Source organism: Dipodomys merriami, unplaced genomic scaffold (assembly GCF_024711535.1).
Source record: "Dipodomys merriami isolate MVZ:Mamm:240054 unplaced genomic scaffold, mDipMer1.0.p SCAF_3, whole genome shotgun sequence".
NCBI classification, from domain to species: Eukaryota; Metazoa; Chordata; class Mammalia; order Rodentia; family Heteromyidae; genus Dipodomys; species Dipodomys merriami.
The window spans coordinates 82,730,197-82,751,957 of NW_027204492.1; the positions used below are offsets into that span (position 1 = coordinate 82,730,197).

At 42.9% G+C, this 21,761-nt stretch overlaps 1 protein-coding gene across 1 annotated transcript in view; it reads left to right on the forward strand.

Annotated features, from left to right (window-relative positions):
• Positions 1–21,761, forward strand: part of Smc1a (structural maintenance of chromosomes 1A) — a 60,592-nt gene that overhangs the window by 31,382 nt on the left and 7,449 nt on the right. The window contains exons 19-23 of the mRNA XM_070040434.1: positions 1,655–1,765; positions 18,877–19,033; positions 19,467–19,621; positions 19,741–19,892; positions 21,495–21,564. Coding sequence (XP_069896535.1) covers positions 1,655–1,765; positions 18,877–19,033; positions 19,467–19,621; positions 19,741–19,892; positions 21,495–21,564 — 645 coding nt within the window. The remainder of the gene's footprint in view (positions 1–1,654; positions 1,766–18,876; positions 19,034–19,466; positions 19,622–19,740; positions 19,893–21,494; positions 21,565–21,761) is intronic.

A 21,761-nucleotide genomic window follows, 5' to 3' on the forward strand; every position in this document is an offset into this window, starting at 1 on the left:
GAGGACACAAGTCATTTTACCTATTGGAAGTGAGGGGGTAGAGAATGATAATTGACAGGAAGTTTGTGTATATCTTGCCTTCAACCTGGTTATGTATCTCAATTCCACTTGTCTTGCTCTTCCCAAGTTTATATAGGATTCATTGATAGTACAAAGAGATTTCATGTGAAAATTCACTATATGCACATAGTATATTTGGAGCAAAATCACCCCCTTTCATTCCCTTAACCTTCTTGTATAAACCATCTTTGGTGCCTTTCTTTTTCTTTCTTTTTTTTTTTTTTGTTGGTCATGGGGCCTGAACTCTGGGCCTGGGTGCTGTCCCTGAGCTCTTCAGCTCTAGGCTAGCACTCTACCACTTGAGCCACAGTGCCACTTCTGGCTTTTTCTGCTTATGTGGTGCTGAGGAATCGAACCCAGGCCCTCATGCATGCAAGGCAAGCATTCTATCATTAAGCCACTTTCCCAGCCCCTGGTGCATTTCTTTTTTTTTTTTTTTTTTTGGTCCAGTCGTGGGGCCTGAACTCTGGGCCTAGGCGCTGTCCCTCAGCTCTTCAGCTCAAGGCTAGAGCTCTACCACTTGAGCCACAGCGCCACTTCGGGCTTTTTTCTTTTTGCTTATGTGGTGCTGAGGAATTGAACCCAGGGTCTCATGCATGCAAGGCAAGCGCTCTGCCACTGAGCCACCTTCCCAGCCCATCCCTGGTGCATTTCTTTATGCTATTTGTACACATCTAGGTAATGTACCTCAATCCCTTTCAACCCCCTCCCTCTCTTCCATTTCCTCTCCCCTTCCCTCTACAATTTAGTAAAATACTTTGAACAGTAGAAATGTTTCAGGTAGCATGGTAGATCATGATCTAATTACCCCTAATTCTTTTTTTTTTTTTTTTTTTTTTTGGGTCTGGTCATGGGGCCTGAACTCTGGGCCTGGGCGCTGTCCCTCAGCTCTTCAGCTCAAGGCTAGCGCTCTACCACTTGAGCCACAGCAGCACTTCCGGCTTTTTTCTTTTTGCTTATGTGGTGCTGAGGAATCGGACCCAGGGCCACCTTCCCACCTCCAATTCTTTTTTGGGTGCTAGTACTGGCGCTAGAGGTCAAGGCCTGCCTGTGTGCTCTCCCTTGGCTTTCACTCCAGGCTGGCACTCTTATCACCTGAGCCACAGTTCCACTCATAATTGTAGCCCTGTCAAGTGGGCCTTGTCCCCTTGTTCCAGATGAAGAAACAGGATCTGAGCATAAGACTTGCTCAGGATCATCTTGTTATTAAGAGGTAGAGTCTGCTTTCTGCATGCAAAGGTTCTGTTCCTTTTTGTTTCAGTGCATTTTTTTTTTTTTTCTGGTCCGGTTGTGGGCCTGAACTCTGGGTCTGGGCGTTGTCCCTCATCTCTTCAGCTTAAGGCTAGCGCTCTACCACTTGAGCCACAGCGCCACTTCCCGCTTTTTTTCTTTTTGCTTATGTGGTCCTGGGGAATCGAACCCAGGGCCTCATGCATGCAAGGCAAGCGCTCTACCACTGAGCCACCTTCCCAGCCCTGTCTCAGTGCATTCTACAGAGGTGCTTCCTCAAAGACATTAAAGCCTATAGGTAGTTTCTGCTCTCCTCCTCATGGGACACTAATCTGCTTGGTTTGACTCCCTCTTTCCATTGCAGGGTGGCTCCCAGGGAGAGGATTCAGTAAGTGGCTCCCAGAGAACTTCCAATATCTATGCACGAGAGGCCCTCATTGAGATTGACTATGGCGACCTGTGTGAGGATCTCAAGGTAAGGATCAACCATGGAGCCCAGGAGGCTTCTATATCTTTCCAGGTGCCCTGAGAAAAGGGTCAGCCTATCTGGGGGCCTATGAAGACTGGCTGGAAAGGAGTGAGCTGCCTATACCTGAGTTGGTTCTGTCCTTCCCTTGCATGTGTTTATGTCTGGATATACAAAGTAGAGGCTCCTTCCTGTACAGTGATTAGATAGACCTTAGTGCTCCTCAGGGCTCTGTCTCAGGTAGTCTCTTCCTTGCTTGGCATTCTTTCATCCTGAGCATTTTTCATTCCCCTCTCTTCAGCTCCTTGTCTCTATGCTCTGTCCCACAGGTTACTTCAAACCCCAACCCCCTTTCCCCTATCTGCTGTTCTCAGTGCTGCCTACATGCTCAACCAGAAATCTGAGCCTCATACTTGATTCCTCCTTTTCTCACTTTACATATCCAATTAATTTTCACCTTATTGGTTCGTTCTACCTTCTAAATATTTGTTGATAGGTGTTCTCATTTTTTCTGTTGTACCATGTCCAGTGAAGGCCACTTTTTAACTCACATAGACTTATGCAAGAGCCTCCAAAGTAGTTTCTGATGCTTTCCAATCCATACCTTATTGTTATATCCAGGGGAGGGGTTGATCTTTTAAAAAAATTTATGTTAACTTTGAAACATATATTGAAATAAGAATGATATAAAGAATGCCAGGCATTCCTCACTCAGTAGTTAGCAACATATGGTCAGTTTAATTTTTTTATACCTCCCCATTCCTTGCCACCACCATTGGACTATTTTAAAACAATTTCCAGACACTGTTGCATCCATAATTACCTCAGCATGTATCTAGAATATGAGGACACTAAAGAACACATTAACCAACGTCATACCTAAAAATTTTATTCTATAACATCTAGTATTCATTGTTTAGATTTTCTTAAAACCTATCCTCCCTTTTTTGTAGTTTGTGTGTTGAAATCAAGATTCAAGTGAGGTTCATATGTTAAAATTGGTCTCTTAGTCTGTAACATTTTCCTATTTTTTATTTTTTTCCTTCCTATTTCTGGAAAAATCTAGGTCATTTGTCCTATGGAATTTTTTGCATTCTATCTGGATATGGCTGATTTTCCCTATGATGTTACTGAGTGTGTTTTTCATCCTCTATATTCCTCTAAATGTGTAAGCAAATCTAACACATGATTTGATTCAGATTTTTTATTGTGTGTATGAGAGAATGTATCATGGATGGTACTGTGTATTTTTGAACTTTCGCATCATAGTATTGTGCTATATATGGGTTTGAACTTGCTAGGCAGGATCTCTACCTCTTGAGCTACATCCCCAGCTCCATATTAGTAGATATTTGATATCATGGTAAAGTAGATAAATGTGCTCCCTCACTCCTACTCAGATTGGTTCCAGGATCCCCTCATCAAAGATATCAAAATCAACGAATGCTGAAGTCCTTCATATAATGTGACATACAATTTGGGTATAATTTGCACACATCCTCTCTATACTTTACATCATATATAGATTACTTATAATGACTAATGCAATATAAATAGTTGTTATCCGGAATAATGACAAGGAAAATGTATATGTGTTCCATACAGACAACTTTTGTTTATATGCTGTTAGTGGGGTCTTGAACTTGGCCTGTGTGCTGTCCCTTAGTGTTTTTGCTCAAGGCTGATGCCCTACCACTTGAACCATAGCTCCATTTCCAGCTTTTTGTTGGTTAATTGGGGATAAGAGTCTCAGAGCCATTCCTACCTGGGCTGGTTTCAAACCTTGATCCTTAGATCTCAGCCTCTGGAATAGGTAGACTTACAGGCGAGAGCCTCCAATACCTGGCACAGACAGCTTGTTTAAAATATTTTCCATGTGGGCAGGGAAGGTGGCTCAGTGGTAGAGTGCATGCCTTGCATGCATTAGGCCCTGGGTTTGATTCCTCAGCACCACATAAGGCTGGAAGTGGCGTTGTGGCTCAAGTGCTAGAGCGCTTGCCTTGAGCTGGAATGCTGAGGGACAGCGCCCAGGCCAGAGTTCAAGCCCCACGACCGACTCCCCAAAAAATTCCTTCTATGCTTGATTGAACCTCTGGGTACAGAGAGTTGATTTCTGCCTAAGAAACCTGTGAACTACAAGAGCACAGGACCATAGTTGGCCAAGTCCAGACTATGGGAAACATTTTACTTACAGATTTGTGACAAGGTCTGTCTCCCTCTACCCTTTCCTCTCTCCCTTTCCCTTTTCCCCTTCCCCCTTCCCTCTTCCCCCTTCCCTCTTCCCCCTTCCCCCTTCCCCCTGTTTCTCCCCTCTTCCCTCATTCTTCCTCCTTCCTCCTTCTGCCTCTCCTCTCCCTCTATACATCCATTCTTTCTTCTCTCTCTCCCTCTCCCTCCTTCCCTCCTCCCTCCTCTCCCTCTCCTCCCCTCCCTCCCTCTCCCTCTCCTCCCTTCTCTCCCTCTCTCCCTGGCTTCTGCCCTCTGCCCTCTGCTCTCTGCTTCTGCCTCTTGTCGCTCTTCCCTCTGCCTTTCCTCATTTTACCTCTCCCTCTTCCTCTATGTATCACTCCTTGTCAAGAATCATTTTCCTAGTAGCTTAGAGTACATATGGGAAACTATAAGATTTAGCCCAGTGATAGGGCACATGTGAAGCCCTGGGTTCATTTCTTAGCAATGAAAAAAAAAAGAAGAAAAAAAATGGATAAAATACTTGAGTTCTTCCATAAATAAGAAAAAATAAAGAGGAACTTGGAACTGCTGTAGATGCAAAAGACCAGTTAACCTATTGAGGTGTGTGTAGATCACTATAATCCATTGTAGAGAAGTGAGAGGGAACTTAGAGTGATTTGGAAAAGAAGTATTAGACAATCACATCCAATTTGAGCTAGCTTTGGACAACTTGTGAAAAAATGATTTATAAAATTCAAATTTATAAATTTGAATACTAACTAGACATTAATCTATTTTTGTGTTGAGGGTTTCATTTTGACATTTCCATATATGCATAGAATGGACCTTGATTAGACTCACCTCCTGTCACTTGCCCTTTTCCACCTCATTCCAGTTACAAGGTACATTGTTTCATTATTACATGTAAACGTGAAATATTTTGAACATATTCACCCTTTCCTTCACCCTTTCCTCAACTACTGTAGTAGTCTAATGTCATGTCACAGTGTCTACATACCTATTTTGAGAGATGGCATTCACATAACTTGTGTATGTGCCAGTCCTAGGTCTTGAATTCAAGGCTTGGGTACTCTCCCTGAGCTTTTTTGCTCAAAGCTAATGTTCTACCACCTGAGCTACAGCTGCACTTTTAGTTTTTGGTGATTAATTGGAGAGAAGAGCCTTGCAGACTTTCCTGCCTGGATTGGCTTTGATCCATGATCCTCAGATCTCAGCCTCCTCTGACTGAGTAACTAGTATTATAGATATGAGCTACTGGCACCCAGCTTATATAACCTTTCTTTTCTTTTCTTTTCTTTTCTCTTTCTTCTCTCCCTCCCTCCCCCCTCTCTCTTTCTTTCTCTCTTTCTCTCTTTCTCTCTTTCTCTCTTTCTTTCTTTCTCTCTCTCTCTCTCTCTCTTTCTTTCTTTCTTTCTTTCTTTCTCTCTCTCTCTCTCTCTCTCTCTCTCTCTCTCTCTTTCTTTCTTTCTTTCTTTCTTTCTTTCTTTCTTTCTTTCTTTTCTTTCTTTCTTTCTTTCTTTTGTATGGGGCCTGAACTCTGGGCCTGGGTGCTGTCCCTCAACTCTTCAGCTCAAAGCTAGCACTCTACCACTTGAGCCACAGTGCCACATCCAGCTTTTTTTGCTTATGTGGTGCTGAGGAATTGAACCCAGGGCCTCATGCCTGCAAGGCAAGCACTCTATCACTGAGCCACCTTCCCAGCCCACATAACTTTTAATACTGTGCATTACAATTGTTCTGTGTTATTGTTAATTTTTTACTGAGCCCAATTTTGAAATTGAACTTTATGGTATGTACATATAGGAAAAAGCACATACAGTGTTTTAGATACATTTTGATCTGTTGGAATCATTGTCCTTGTAATGTTCATATTGTCCCATTGGTCAGTGTCAGCAAGGGTGGGAGAGTTGATTTTTTGTCCATAGTTTTTTTTTTTTTTGTCAGTCATGGGGCTTGAACTCTGGGCCTGCGTGCTGTCCCTCAGCTCTTTAGCTCAAGGCTAGTGCTCTACCACTTGAGCCACAGCGCCATTTCCAGTTGTTTTTTTTTTTTTCTGGTGGTTTATTGGAGATTAGAATCTCACAGCCTTTCCTACCCAGACTGGCTTTGAACCATGATCCTCAGATCTCAGCCTCTAGAGTAGCTAGGATTACAGGCATGAGCCACCAGCGCCTAGCTAGTTTTGGATTCTTATTATGGAAAATTTCAGAGCCAAAGTAAAATAGTAAAATGTTTCCTCATAGTCATCACCAATTTCAACAAATATCAGTTCATTCTCAAACTTGTTTTATGTGTATCTCAACACACTCTGTGATAAAATTTAGACATCATATCTTGTTAAATAATATTATAGATTATGTACTAAAACAGATTTTGACTTTTTCTGCCATTGGCCATTTGGATATTATAATATTACAAGGCAATAGAACATTATTAATACAGTCAATTGAGTCTTCAGATACTGAGAAATACATGTGCCTGTCTCTTTGTATACCAAATGATTTTGTGGGCTTTACACAGCCTATAGGCTAGTTGTTCCCCACCCCTGTTCTAAAAGATATAAAATATTTGAAAATAATAATTCCTGAGCAGAGATTCTTTTAGCTTAGTAGTAGAGAGATTGCTTATCGTGTGCAAAGCCCTGAACTCAATCTCTAGCACTAAAGAAAGAGATGAGGGTAGGGAGGAATAGAGGGGAAAAGAAAAAGAGAAAAGAAAAATTCCTTGATGTGATGATGATTGGTATTATATGTACCTGATTGTCACATACACATATTCTCTGCTTGCTTGAATTAGGAATCAAAGTGATTGATAGATAAGGATGATTAAGTCCTTCCTTCCTTCCTTCCTTCCTGTCTAGGGCTTGAACTCAGAGTCTTTCATTCTCACTTGGCTTTTTTGCTCAAGGCTAGTGCTCTAAAACTTGAGCCATGCTTCTAGCCCAATGTTTTAATTGGAGACAGCGTTCCACAGACTTTCTTGTCTGGACTAGCTTCAAACTCAGATGTCAACTTCCTTAAGTAGCTCAGATTACAGGTGTGAGCTACCAGTGCCCAACTGGTATGTTTCTTAAGTGTACTTAATCTATAGGCCCTGTTTTTCTTATTCCTCAGAATTTTTTGTTCATTTTATTAATTTTATTTATTATTTTTTTAGGTGGTATCAGGGCCTCATACATGCTTAGCAGGCACTTTACCACTAAGCCACATTCCAAGCCCTAGTTTCAAGTTTTTAAGTTGGTTTGGTATGATTGTGATTTTTTTTACAAGTGGTGGTATTATGTCCATCTGGTAACCTATAATATCTGGTTGTGGGTTTCATGTGGTTTGCAGCCATGAATTCCATTGGGAGTTGAAAACAGGGCCTTATTCTTTAATTTCTTTGTTATTAGCTAGAATACATTGGGCTGGGAAAGTGACTAAGTGGTAGAGTGCTTGCCTTGCATGCATGAGGCCCTGGGTTTGATTCCTCAGCACCACATAAGCAGAAAAAGGCAGAAGTGATGCTGTGGCTCAAGTGGTAGGGCACTAGCCTTGAGCTGAAGAGCTGAGGGACAGTGCCCAGGCCCAGAGTTCAGGCCCCACGACCAACAAAAGAAAAGAAAAGAAAAAATACATAGATGCTTTCATTATTTGGCAACCCCGAGACACAGTTTATGTAGAAAAGGCAGAATTTATATGCTTGATTGTTCCCCTTTATTTATCAGTTCATGAAATAATGAGTTGACTAAGCATCCTAAAGATTTTGTCCACTAGGTTGTTTTTCTCTCACTATGAAGTTATGAATTTAAATACATTTGGTATGTTTCAGTCTGCTGTGTTATTATCCTTGGTGCTCTGGTTGTTCTGTCTTTGGCCAGTGGGAATACATTTAAATCCACTTCAGAATCATTTTGGTACAACACTTATAATTTTAGTTTATCATCTTCCTTGCTTCCTGTAATGTCCCATCTTATCTCCTCTATTTTTTGCCCTGACCTGAAATCAGCCATTTCTCAGAGAAGCTCTGATTTTCTTTTTAGTGGGAAATGGTATTATTTAGCAACTACCATCTGTACACTAGAGTGCTTATGATTGCTGGGTTAGTGTTTCTAAATTTCAGATTAGACTTGCATTATTTTCTAAATGTCTTAGTGTGTGTATGTGCGTGTGCATGTGTGTGTGTGTGTGTGTGTGTGCATGCATGCCAGTATTGAGGCTTGAGTTTAGGGCCAGAAGGATCTTCCTTAGCTTTTTTTTTACTCAAGGCTGATGCTCTACTGCTTAAGCCATGCTTTATCTTGCTTTTTTTTTTGTTTTTTTTTTTTTTGGTTGGTTATGGGGCTTGAACTCTGGGCCTGAGTGCTGTCCCTCAGCTCTTCAACTGAAGACTAGTACTCTACTGCTTGAGCCACAGCGCCACTTCTGGTTTTCTGGTGTTTTATTAAAGATAAGAGTCTCATGGACTTTCCTGCCTGGGCTTGGCTTTGAACCATAATCCTCAGATCTTAGTGTCCTTAGTAGCTAGGATTACAGGTGTGAGCCACTGATACCCAGCTATCCTGGATTTTGGTTATTTCGTGTGTGTGTGTGTGTGTGTGTGTGTGTGTGTGTGTGTGTGTGTGTGTGTGTGTGTGTGTGTGTGTGTGTGTGTGTGTGTGTGTGTGTGTGTGTGTGTGTGTGTGTGTGTGTGTGTGTGTGTGTGTGTGTGTGTGTGTGGCAGGTGTGTGTGTGTGTGGCAGGTGTGTGTGTGTGTGGCAGGTGTGTGTGTGTGTGGCAGGTGTGTGTGTGTGTGGCAGGTGTGTGTGTGTGTGGCAGGTGTGAGCCACTGATACCCAGCTATCCTGGATTTGGGTTATTTCTTTAGTGTGTGTGTGGCGGGGCAGGTGTGAGCCACTGATACCCAGCTATCATGGATTTTGGTTATTTCTTTTGTGTGTGTGTGTGTGTGTGTGTGTGTGCGCGCGTGCGTGCGAGCGTGCGCATGCACGCACCTGCACATACCAGTCCTAGGGCCTGAATTCAAGGCCTAGGTACTGTCTCAGCCTTTTTGCTCAAGGCTGATGCTCTATCACTTGAGTCACAACTCCTCTTCCAGCCTATTGCTAGTTAATATGACATAAGTGTCTCCTAGACTTTGCTGCCTGAGCTGGCTTTGAACAGTGATCCTCATATCCCAGCCTCCTAAATAGCTGGGATTACAGGCATCAGCGACTGGCACCTGTCTTTGCTAGTTATTTGGGGAAGGAGTCTTTGTGTATTTTTCTGCCCAGGTTGGCCTCAATCCCTATAAATCCTAGACTCCTGAGTAGCTAGGATGATGGACATGAGCTACCAGTGCCTACTATCCTAGTCTTTAATAGCTTGAAAATCACTATAATGTATTATTCACAAATTTGATTATTGGATGTAGTTTTAAATAGTTTGGAGATTTTCTTGAGGAAATGTATAGGTATATTTTAATTTTTTTGGGTGTTGGTCTTGGGGTTTGAACTCAGGTCATAGGTACTATCCCTTAGCTAGCTTGCTTGCTTGCTTGCTTGCTTGCTTGCTTGCTTGCTTGCTTGCTTTCCATTCCTTTCCTTTTCTTTCCTTTCCTTTCCTTTTCTTTTCTTTTTTTTTGGGGGTCCGGTTGTGGGGCCTGAACTCCGGGCCTGGGCATTGTCCTTCAGCTCTTCAGCTCAAGGCTAACACTCTATAACACTCTACCACTTGAGCCACAGTGCCACTTCCAGCTTTTTTCTTTTTGCTTATGTAGTGCTGAGGAATCAAACCCAGGGCCTCATGCATGCAAGGCAAGCGCTCTACCACTGAGCCACCTTCCCAGCCCCAGCTTGCTTTCTTTTAAAAAATTATGCAGGGGCTGGGAAGGTGGTCAGTGGTAGAGTGCTTGCCTTGCATGCATGAAGCCCTGGGTTCGATTCCTCAGCACCACATAAGCACAAAAAGCTGGAATGGTGCTGTGGCTCAAGTGGTAGAGCGCTAGTCTTGAGCTGAAGAGCTGAGGGACAGAACCAAGGCCCAGAGTTCAGACCCCATGACTGCCAAAAAGAAAAAAAAAGAAAAGAAAAAAATTATGCATTTTTATTGTTATTGTGAAGGTGATGTACAGAGAGGTTACAGTTATATGTCAGATAAAGAGTACATTCTTTTTAAACAATGTCACCCCTTCCCTCACCCCCTTAGAGTTTTCCCTCCCATCTCCACCCACAAGTTGTATAATTTTCAACTTAGTGTCTAGTGAGTGCCACTGCTGCATTTGTTCACCCTTTGTCCTACCATTTTTTTTGCCCCCTTTACCCTCCCAAAGACAGATAAATGAACAGACAAAAGGGAAAGAAAGGCAAAAAAAACCCCAGTTTCCATTTCCTGGAGTTTGTTTTAAGAAATATTACTTCATATGATCAGATGCTCCTCTCCTAAGGCTATCTTTCTTTGGTCTCACAGTGTGTGAATGTATAATTTATCATGTCCCAGTGTATTTTTTTTGTCAGTCATGGGGCTTGAACTCGGCCTGACTGCTGTCCCTTAGCTCTTTCTTCAGCTCAAGGTAAGCACTCTACTACCACCTGAGCCACAGTGCCACCTCCGGTTTTCTAGTGGTTTATTGGAGATAAGAGTCTCACGGAGTTTCCTGCCTGGGCTGGTTTTGAACTGTGATCCTCAGATATCAGCCTCCTGAGTTGCTAGGATTATAGGCATGAGCCACTGGCACCTGGCTTCATTTTTTATTTTTAAACATTACCTTTTGTTTTTAACATTTTTACTTTGGCCCCCTACTTTATAATTTTCTTAAAATATAAGAGCACACATCTGTATTATTTAATTTTCATTAGTATAAATCCTGGAGGAATACAGCATCACATAGATTCTGTATCCAATGACTTTAGCAGGAAGATTGCTTCAGAATTTGGCAAGAATCACGCCACTGTTTCCATGGGCACAGTTACCTTTCCCCAGATTACTCTGGTTTTGTTCAGTTTACCGCCAGGAGTCACTGTGTTGTTGGTATTTTTGCTTTGTATATAAGCACATCTCTTGCCCAAGAATTTAAATTTCACCTCAAGCATAAACACTTTCAACTTGAAGAAGAAATATCATGTGCTCCCTTTGGTTCCAGAAACCCTGCTGATAGCCAGCAAAAAAAAAAAAAAAAAAAAAAAAAAAAAAATGGCCTTACACCAAAACCTTCCACACACATTTCCTTGTAGAAATCCTCATTCCAGCAATCCTCCACAGGCTCCAAGATGGTGGAAAGAGCCCCATACTTTAATTTTGCAGTAGTTTAAACTTAAGAGAAAAGTCGAAAGAACAGAACAAGTAACACACACACACACACACACACACACACACACACACACACACACACACACACACACACACACACACACACACACACACACGCGTGTATATACCTTTCACCAATGAATATTTTATTATATTTGTTTTCTCTCATCTTGTCACTGCCTCCCCTTTGCCACACTATATGTGTACTTGAACTTGGGCTTGAACTTGGTGCCTGAGCACTGTCACTAAGCTCTTTTGCTCAAGACTAGCACTGTACCACTTTGAGTCACAACACCACTTCTGGTTTTCTGGTGGTTAATTGGCGATGAGTCTCATGAATTTTCCTGCCTGTGATCCTCAGTTCTCAGCCTCCTGTGTAGCTAGGATTGTAGGCATGAGCCATCAGCACCCAGCTTATATGTGTACTTTTTTGTGAACCTTTTGAAAAAAGTATAGACGTGAAGATATTTTAGCTTTCATTACTTTAGCATGCTAAGAGCTAAGGATTCTACATAACCACAATTCCATATTACACATATTAAAAAATATTTAAAGTTTTAAATATTTTATATTTTCACTATTCAGCCAGCTGAAAAGTAATTTCATTCTCTAAAGGGTGAATGAATGAATGGATGGATGAATTCCCTTAGGTGGCCCAAAAATCTTCCTTCCTTCCTTCCTTCCTTCTTTCCTTCTTTCCTTCTTTCTTTGCTTCCCTCCTTCCCTCCCTCCCTCGCTAAAACATAGGATCCACTGAAGATTGATGCATTACTTTGGTAGTTATCTCTAAGTTTGGGGGATTTTTTTTCATGGTTCTTGAACTCTGGGCCTGGACACTGTCCCTGAACTCTTCAGCTGATGGCTAGCACTCTACTACCACTTGAGCCACAGTGCCGCTTACAGTTTTCTGAGTGGTTTATTGGAGATAAGAGTCTTAGGACTTTTCCTGCCTGGGCTGGCTTTGAATTGCGATCCTCAAATCTCAGCCTCCTGAATAGCTAGGATTACAGGCGTGAGCCACTGGCGCCCAGCCAATTTTGGGGATTTTTTCCAGGAGTTTGTTTAGTTTGGCAATACTGGGGGGTTGAATCCCAAGCTTTGCTTTTTTTTTTATTGTGATTAAGTGATTACATAATTTCCCAAATTTCACAGTATTGTGGGATAGTGATGCTCAGTTAAAGTCACAAACACATTCTAACTTTCCTGGAGCAAATTGCCTATCACAGTCTATAACATTTATGAGTTCTATGAGCTTTGCGATAGTTGTTTCTTCCACATTTTGTTTTGCATAGTGTCAGCTGTTCCCTCTTTCCCATTTGTTCCCTCCCTCCCATCGCTGCCATGAAGTTGCTTAGTTCACTTTGGTCAATGTCCAGTGCAGCTGATGGGTCCCACTGTTATATGTTTTTCCCTGATTCCCTCTAGTTCTGTGTCGTCTTCCTGGTTCCCCTCCGGTGTACACATATATACCATACATGTGATCAGCAGCATGGGGTTATTTAGTAGTGGCTCGACCAGATGAGTATAGAAGTTCTTTGTTTCTTAAGTCCTGTTAATTTTGTCATATCACCTAACATTTTGGATTTAACATCCGCTTATCAGGGAGACCATGTACCATTTGTATCTTTGCTCTTGGCTTACCTCGCTCAACAGGATTTCTTCTAGCTCCATCCATTTCCCTGCAAATGTCATTATTTTGTCATTTCTAATGGCTGCATAATATTCCATTGTGTATAGATACCACAATTTTTGGATCCATTCATCTGTGGTGGGACATCTGGGTTGTTTCCATATCCTAGCTATTGTGAATAGTGCTGCAATAAACATGGAGGTGCATGTGTCCTTGTATACTGGTTCCTGTTGTTCAGGATAGATGCCTAGAAGTGGTATGGCTGGGTCATAAGGGAGGTCAATATTTAGCTTTCTGAGGACCCTCCAGACTGCTTTCCAAAGTGGTTGTATAAGTGTATATTCCCACCAGCAGTGTAATAGGGTTCTTCTTTCTCTGCATCCCCTCCAGCATTTGTCATTGGCTGACTTGTGGATGTGGGCCATTCTGACTGGGGTAAGGTGGTATCTCAGGGTTGTCTTTACTTGCATTTCCTTCACAACCAGGGATGGTGAACATTTCCTCATGTGTTTTTTTGCCATTTTTCTCTCTTCATCTGAGAAGTCTCTCTTTAGTTCCCTTGCCTACTTAGTAATTGGTTTGTTAGGTTTGGGAGGGATTAGTTTCTTGAGTTCCCTGTATATACTGGATATTAACCCCTTGTCTGATATATTGCTGGTAAATATTTTTCCCCAATTAGTTGGTTGTCTTTCTAGCTTGGTTGCGATAGATTTAGCTGTGCAGAAGCTTTTTATTTTAAGGTAGTCCCATTTGTCAAGTCTCTCTCCAATTTGTGTGACCCTGGGACTCTGTTCAGGAAGTTCCTTCCTGTGCCTATAAGTTCAAGTATCTCTCCTACTCTGTCCTGCAGTAGTTTCAGAGATTCAGGTTTGATGTTAAGGTCTTTAATCCATTTTGAGTTGATGTTGGTGCACGGTGATAGGCTGGGGTCTTCTGCATGTGGCTGCCCAGTTTTCCCAGCACCAGTGGTTGAAGAGGCTGTGTTTCTTCCATTGTATGTCTTTGGCTCCTTTGTCAAATATCAGCTGACTGTAGGCCTATGGATTTATTTCTGGATCTTCTTTTCTTTTTTTGCCGGTCATGGGGCCTGAACTCTGGGTCTGGGCGCTGTCCCTCAGCTCTTCAGCTCAAGGCTAGTGCTCTCCCACTGGAGCCACAGCGCCACTTCTGGCTTTTTCTGTTTATGTGGTGCTGAGGAATCGAACCCAGGGCCTCATGCTTGCAAGGCATGCACTCTACCGCTGAGCTACCTTCCCAGCCCCTGGATCTTCTTTTCTATTCCATTGGTCTTCGAGTCTGTTTTTGTGCCAGTACCATGCTGTCTTTGTTATTATAGCTCTATAGTAGAGTTTGAAGTTTGGCATGGATATTTCTCCCATGTTGTCTTTATTCCCTAGAATTGTTTTGGCTATTCTAGGTCTTTTGTTGTTCCATATGAATTTTTGGACTGTTTTCTGCATTTCAGAGATGTACATCATTGGGATTTTAATAGGAATTGCATTGAATTTGTATATTAATTTTGGCAGCATTGCCATTTTCACTATATTAAGTCTGCCTATTCAAGAGCATGGAAGGTCTTTCCATTTCCTAGTGTCTTCTGTAATTTCTTTAAGTTTCTATAGTTCTATAGTTTAAATAGTTCTTTTACATCTTTGGTTAGGTTAATTCCTAAATATTTTATTTTGGGTGAGGTTATTGTGAATGGGATTTCTTCCTTTATTTCCCTTTCTGCTTGTACATACATTGTCAGTGTACAGGAAGCCAAGCCTTACATTTGCTAGGCAGTTGATCTGCCACTTGAACCACATTCCCAGCCTTCAGTTCCTTTTTATCCGGAGAAGTCCTTTCCCCCTATTTTTATTCATAGCATTAAGTTTTCAGAGTCTGTGAGCTGTCCTAGAAAATACCTCACTTGTAAGTATGTTGGTTTTGTCATAATTTTGCCTAACCTGTTCTTCACACACTATATTGTCTATAAATTGGAAATTTGGTGCAGTCTGGAGACATGATAGATTCGTTAAGTATGTTTTTTTGGTAAGAATTAAGCCTAGTGTTAGTACCTGTTTGTAATCCCAGTACTTGGGAGGTAAAGACAGGAGGAACACAAGTTGAAGGTCCAGCCTGAGTAGTGATATCCTGTGTAAGAAAAACTGAGGGCTAGGGTGAAGCACAGCTGACTAGCATGTGCAATGCTCTGAGTTTGATCCTCAGCATCTCCCAAGAAACAAAGAATACCTTTGCCATGTTGTATCACACTAGGAGGTGTATATCAAGATTTGCTCATTATTAGTGATACTGAGTTTGATTCCATAGTTAAAGTGTTAATTGCTAGGTCTCTCAATGGTAAACACACACTATTTTGTTGTTTTTGAGAGACAGTCAGTCTCATTGTATGATCCAGGATGGCCTTGAATTTGTAATCCTCCTGACTCAGCTTCCCTGATACTGGGTTTATAAATGTCTTACCACCATACCTAGCTAAACATACACTTTTTTGTGTCTAGTAATGGAGCTTAATTAAATTCAGGTCTAAGGCACCATCCATTAGCTTTTTCACTCAAGGCTCAGCACTACCACTTGAGCCACAGTTTCATTTCTGGCTTTTTGCTGATTAAATTAAGAATTTCACAGACTTTCCTGCCTGAACTGGCTTTGAACTATGACCATCAAATCTCAGCCTCTTAAGTAGCTAGAATTACAAGTGTGAGCCACCAGTGCATGGCAAGCATACACTTTTATTTTTGTCATTAATTAGTAATATTTAGGAGGATGTCTTGGCATCTTAAAAACATCTGTTCCTTAACAGATTTTTGTTCAATGGTCTTCATATTTCAATTGTTGTGTGTGGAAGTACTGTAGTTTAAATTAAGGGCCTTGTTCTTCCTAGGCAAATACTCTACCACTTGAGCCATGCCCCAGCTTTTGATTTAATTTGCTTTGTAATTATTTGACTTTTTTGTATATTTTTATTGTAAAAATACTGTACAGAGGGGTTACTATTACATGAGTAAGGTAATGGGTACATTGTTACCTCCTCCTTTGTTTTTTTCCCCTACAATCCCTTCCCTCCCCACTTTCCTAACTCCTCCCTCCTTCCTCTCCCCACAAGTTGTAAAGTTCGTTTTCAACATAGTGTCTGGTGCATCTCATTGTTACAGTGGGTCAACTTGTATCCTTATTTTAGCATCTTGGTATTTCCTTTCCCCTCCCCAAATTAGAAAAAAAATGTATATATAAGATGGAGGGCACCAGAATCAAATACAGTGAAAACGGGTTATAGCATGGGGGAAGAACATAAAAAAGAAACAAAAAAAAAAATCACATGGTAGGAAATGGCACTGTGGCTCAAGTGATAGAGTGCTTGCCTTGAGCTGAAGAGCTCAAGGGAGAGCACCCAGGCCTAGAGTTCAAACCCCATGACCGACAAAAAAAATAAATCATCACATGGTACATTATAGGTACATTAAAAATAACAGCAAGAAAGATAAAACCACTTGTGTCCCTATCTTGGGGTTCATTTCGCTTAGCATCATCTTATATGGTCATATGTACATAGCTTTTGACCTTTTCTGCTTGTATTTGACTTTTTTTTTTTGGTCAGTTGTGGTGCTTGAACTCTGGGCTTGGGTGCTATCCCTGTGCTCTTCAGCTCAAGGCTAGTGCTCTGCTCTACCACTTAAGCCACAGTGCCACTTCCAGTTTTCTGGTGGTTCATTGGCAATAAGAATCTCACAGACGGGGCTGGGAAGGTGGCTCAGTGGTAGAGCACTTGCCTTGCATGCCTGAGGCCCTGCGTTCGATTCCTCAGCACCACATAAGCAAAAAAGGTGGCTCAGTGGTAGAGCGCTTGCCTTGCATGCTCGAGGCCCTGGGGTCGATTCCTCAGCACCACATAAGCAAAAAGAAAAAAAAAGCCGGAAGTGGCACTGTGGCTCAAGTGGTAGAGCGCTAGCCTTGAGCTGAAGAGCTGAGGGACAGCGTCCAGGCCCAGAGTTCAGGCCCCACGACTGGACCCAAAAAAAAAAAAAAAACAAAAACAAAAAAAGAAAGAAAGAAAAAAGCTGGAAGTGGTGCTGTGGCTCAAGTGGTAGAGCGCTAGCCTTGAGCTGAAGAGCTGAGGGACAACGCCCAGACCCAGAGTTCAGGCCCACAACCGGACCAGAAAAAAAAAAAATAGAATCTCACAGACTTTCCTGCTTGGTCTTTGAATTGCAGTCCTCAGATTTCAGCCTCCTGAGTAGTTAGGATTACAGACGTGAGCCATTGGTACCTGGCTAACCTAGGTTTTTGTGTGTGTGTGTGTGTGAAGGCCTTTGAATAGAACTATCTAGCTCAAAGTAAGAAAAATATATAACCTGGCTTTTTGTCTATTCACCTTTTTCCTGTCCCTGAGAAGAACTTACATGAATGCATGAGCATGTTCATATGTGTATCCACATAATTGCTAGTAGTATCATAGTGACTTTTTGTCTTTATAAGTTTATTATCTCTTAGGGGCTGAGAAGGTGGCTCAGTGGTAGGGGTGCTTGCCTTGCATGCATGAGGCCCTGGGTTCGATTCCTCAGCACCACATAAGCAAAAAGAAAAAAAAAAGCTGGAAGTGGCGCTGTGGCTCAAGTGGTGGAGCGCTAGATTGAGCTGAAGAGCTGAGGGACAGCGCCCAGGCCCAGAGTTCAGGCCCCACGACTGGACCCCCCCCCCCCAAAAAAAAAAAAAAGAAAGAAAAAGAAGTTTATTATCTCTAGATTTTTTTTTTTTTTTTTTTGGTTGGTTGTGGGGCCTGAACTCTGGGCCTGGGCATTTTCCCTGCGCTCTTCAGCTCAAGGCGAGTGCTCTTCCACTTGAGCCACAGCACCACTTAACAGTTTTCTAGTGGTTTATTGGAGATAAGAGTCTCATGGAGTTTCCTGCTAGCTTTGGACCGTGATCCTCAGATCTCAGCTTCCTGAGTAGCGAGGATTACAGCCATGGGCCACCGGCGCCTGGCTAGAATTTCTTTTTTTTTTTTTTGTCGGTCGTGGGGCTTGAACTCTGGGCCTGGGCGCTGTCCCTCAGCTCTTCAGCTCAAGGCGAGTGCTCTACCACTTGAGCTACAGCGCCACTTCCCGTTTTCTGGTGGTTTATTGGAGATAGGAGTCTCACGGTCTTTCCTGACCGGGCTGGCTTTGAACCTCGATCCTCAGATCTCAGCCTCCTGAGTAGCTAGGATTACAGGCGTGAGCCACCAGCGCCCAGCTTAGAATTTCTTTTAAGTTAATGAACTAGCTATGAACAATGCCCCATAGTCCTCATCCAAAAAAAAAAAATTCTGACTTTTACCTGTGATATTCTCAGCTGTATAGAAAAATAGTTCTTCTCTCTTTCCTTGTACATTCAGCCTTAAAGTCTTGCCTGGCCTTAGAGTTTGTTAGGTACCATTGTGCTAATTCAACCACTGCCCAGTTATTATTGACTTCATTCATTCTATATTATTCTGGTTATTTACTTAAACATAGATGTTCCTTTCTGTTAGCCCTCCATCATAGCTCATAGTACATGATACTTGGTAGGCACCCAGTGCATAACATAGTTCAGTAAAGAAGGAATAAGCCCAAATGTGTATTCCAATGGCTTAAAGCCATAATCAAGTGGAATTTGATCAGATATAGTAATCTAAGCAGAAAATGTGAGTTGCCTTAGTTATTATGGAACTGCAAGTGGAATCCAGAGTACTCTGAGTTGGAGACTCTGGGCCATCCTGGGATGCTACTGGCTCGTGGCCTAGGCTAAGAGCCAGAGAGGGGTACTACCAGCTGCTTCTCTAGTGACAGAGATTGGCAGAGCCTGGGGAAAGGGCTAGAAGTGAGAAAGCAAAATTAGCCTATAATTTCCAGTGATGGTGGAAACTGTCAGTATTGTCTAGATTTTGTGCAAATAGCTGAGCTGGAAAAAAATCTGCCCTCTTCTTTTGTGGGAATAGGAGCTTCCACTTGGTCAATCATGTCAAGGGGCCTAGACACTATTCTTCCTAACTGTTGCTGGGCCTGGGTTTATAGGATGCACAGGCCGAGGAAGAGATCAAGCAGGAGATGAACACATTACAACAGAAGCTAAATGAGCAGCAGAGTGTACTTCAGCGTATTGCTGCTCCCAACATGAAGGCCATGGAAAAGCTGGAAAGTGTTCGTGACAAGTTCCAGGAGACTTCAGATGGTAACATTTGCATTCTCTTAAGGTTTTAGATAAGGGCAGAAAACTGGAGCACCTGTTGTTAGGTTATAATAGCTCCTGATTTGACATGTTCCTATAATTAAAACTTTCAGGTATTTAAACTGTGTGGGATATGTACTTGCTTTATAGAGGATAAATGACCTTCCCATGGTCACACAGCTGCTTGCTGGTAGAACCTGGGGACTCCGATGTTTATTCAACTCTAGTCCCATATTTATTTCTCTAGATTATTGACTGGCCAGTCTGCTGGATTCAGATTCTTGGGTGAAAGGGAGAACTTCTGCAGTCATTCCCTTCCATTTGTGGGGAGGTCACTGCTCTGGATTGTTCACAGGTCATTCTCGATAGGGTATGGTCCTCAGCCCTTGGCAGAACCCAAGGCACTGAGGGTTCATCTCTGTTTTCCTTCTGTCAGAGTTTGAGGCAGCACGAAAGCGAGCAAAGAAGGCCAAGCAGGCGTTTGAACAGATTAAGAAGGAGCGTTTTGACCGTTTCAATGCCTGTTTTGAATCTGTGGCTACCAACATTGATGAGATCTATAAGGCTCTGTCCCGCAATAGCAGTGCCCAGGTAGGCTGGAATCCCTTTCCTAATCAGCTCCTGCTATCCTCCAATCACTCTTCTCAAGGCTGCTTGTCTCCCTGCCCAAAGATTGAGATCCAATCTGGATCCCTTTTATCTTCCCCTAGGCATTCCTGGGCCCTGAGAACCCTGAAGAGCCCTACTTGGATGGCATCAACTACAATTGTGTGGCTCCTGGCAAACGCTTTCGGCCTATGGATAACTTGTCAGGTGGAGAAAAGACAGTGGCAGCACTGGCCTTGCTGTTTGCCATCCATAGGTAAAGCTCCTGCCCTCCCAGGGCATTGGTGGAAGACTAAACTGAGACTACCAGAAGTACTGGGGGCCATGAATGTGCAGAGATCTCAGAGGTGCAGATGTTCTAGTGATGTCTGGATTGTATCTTCTGTTTCCCTATTTACGACAGTATATCTGGCCTTGATTTTCCTGGACTGTCTTCCTCATCTATGCTCACCCATTCAGCATGTCCTCACTGGCCCTTGCATGTATTCAGTCCTACTTCCTGGCTTTTACTCACATGATCACTGCTAATAAGCCTTTTCTATGCAACTCTAGTTTGACTATTACTTTCCACCCCTTCATGACTTTTCTCCTTCCTCTAGGAAGCCATGTTGGACCTTTATAGAATACCCTGACCACCCCCTCCTGAATGCCAGTAGTACTTGACTCTGACCCCTACAATGGAGTGCTTGTTTATACAGCATCATCCATAAGCATTTTTCTTTCAGTCCTGGGGCTTGAACTCTGGGCCTGGGCGCTGTCCCTCAGCTCTTCAGCCAAGGCTAGCACTCTGCCACTTGAGCCATAGCGCCACTTCCAGTTTTCTGGTCGTTAATAGGAGATAAGAATCTCACAGACAGCCAGGTGCCGGTGGCTCAGGCCTGTAATCCTAGCTACTCAGGAGGCTGAGATCTGAGGATCGTGGTTCAAAGCCAGCCCGGTCAGGAAAGACCGTGAGACTCCTATCTCCAATAAACTACCAGAAAACCGGAAGTGGTGCTGTAGCTCAACTGGTAGAGTGCTTGCCTTGAGCTGAAGAGCTGGGGGACAGCACCCAGGCCCAGAGTTCAAGCCCCATGACCTTCACACACAAAAAAAATCTCACAGACTTTCCTACCCAGGCTGGCTTTGAACCACGATCCTCAGATCTCAGCCTCCTGAGTAGCTAGGATTATAAGTGTGAACCACCAACACCCAGCTCCATAGGCATTTTAAAAGTGCTTCTCTATACCAGAACCTATGGAAGGATTGGAGACAATGAGTCAGACATGGTCTCTGGCCTGGATTTGCTCACAGACTATTGGAAACCAGACACACAGTATGCTAAGGATTGTATCTTGGTGAGCTTAGATGCTGTGAATACACAGAGGAAAGGCACCTAGCCCAATCTGGGGGAAGGTATATATGGGGTAGGTAAGACTTTTAAGGGCAAGTGACACAGCAGGAATAAAAGGTTACCAGGGAGCCTATCAGGCATTCTAGACAGAGGATACTGCATGTGCAGAGGCAAGAAGCATGCAGCATGATGTGTCTTGGGTGTGGAATAGATCTTTGGATAGTTTGTGTAGTATGAACAAATCTGAGGACAATTCTGTCTGCCTCCTTCGCTAACCTAGAAGATCTTGAGAGAAACATGTTTTTCATGGTTCTACAGGATCCTGGAGTATAGGTCTGAGTGCAGAGGTGGACTTGGTTGATGAAAGGGCATTTAAGGGCTCAGACAACATTAAAAATTGGGTTATTGGTCTCAGATGAGTTGGAGGGGGAAGCTGGCTTATTTGAAGGGCATTGGGGCTATCACAACCTGCCTTGCCACCCAATCCCCCTCTCGGTATCAACTCACCTACTGGTTCCTTCCCAGCTACAAGCCAGCCCCCTTCTTTGTCCTGGATGAGATTGATGCTGCTTTGGATAACACCAACATCGGCAAGGTGGGTGCAAGGAAGGTGTGGCCTGGGAGGGAGACCCCCAAATTGGGGCTGGGTTTTATGGAACATCTGAATGTGCTATAGCTGTTCCTGCTGCCTGTTTTCTGGGCCCAGGGAGGCTGGGCCCAGGGTCATTCACTCAGTAGTAGTTGATAGTATTTTCTCAGCCTCTCTTCCCATACCATCCATCACCTCCCCCA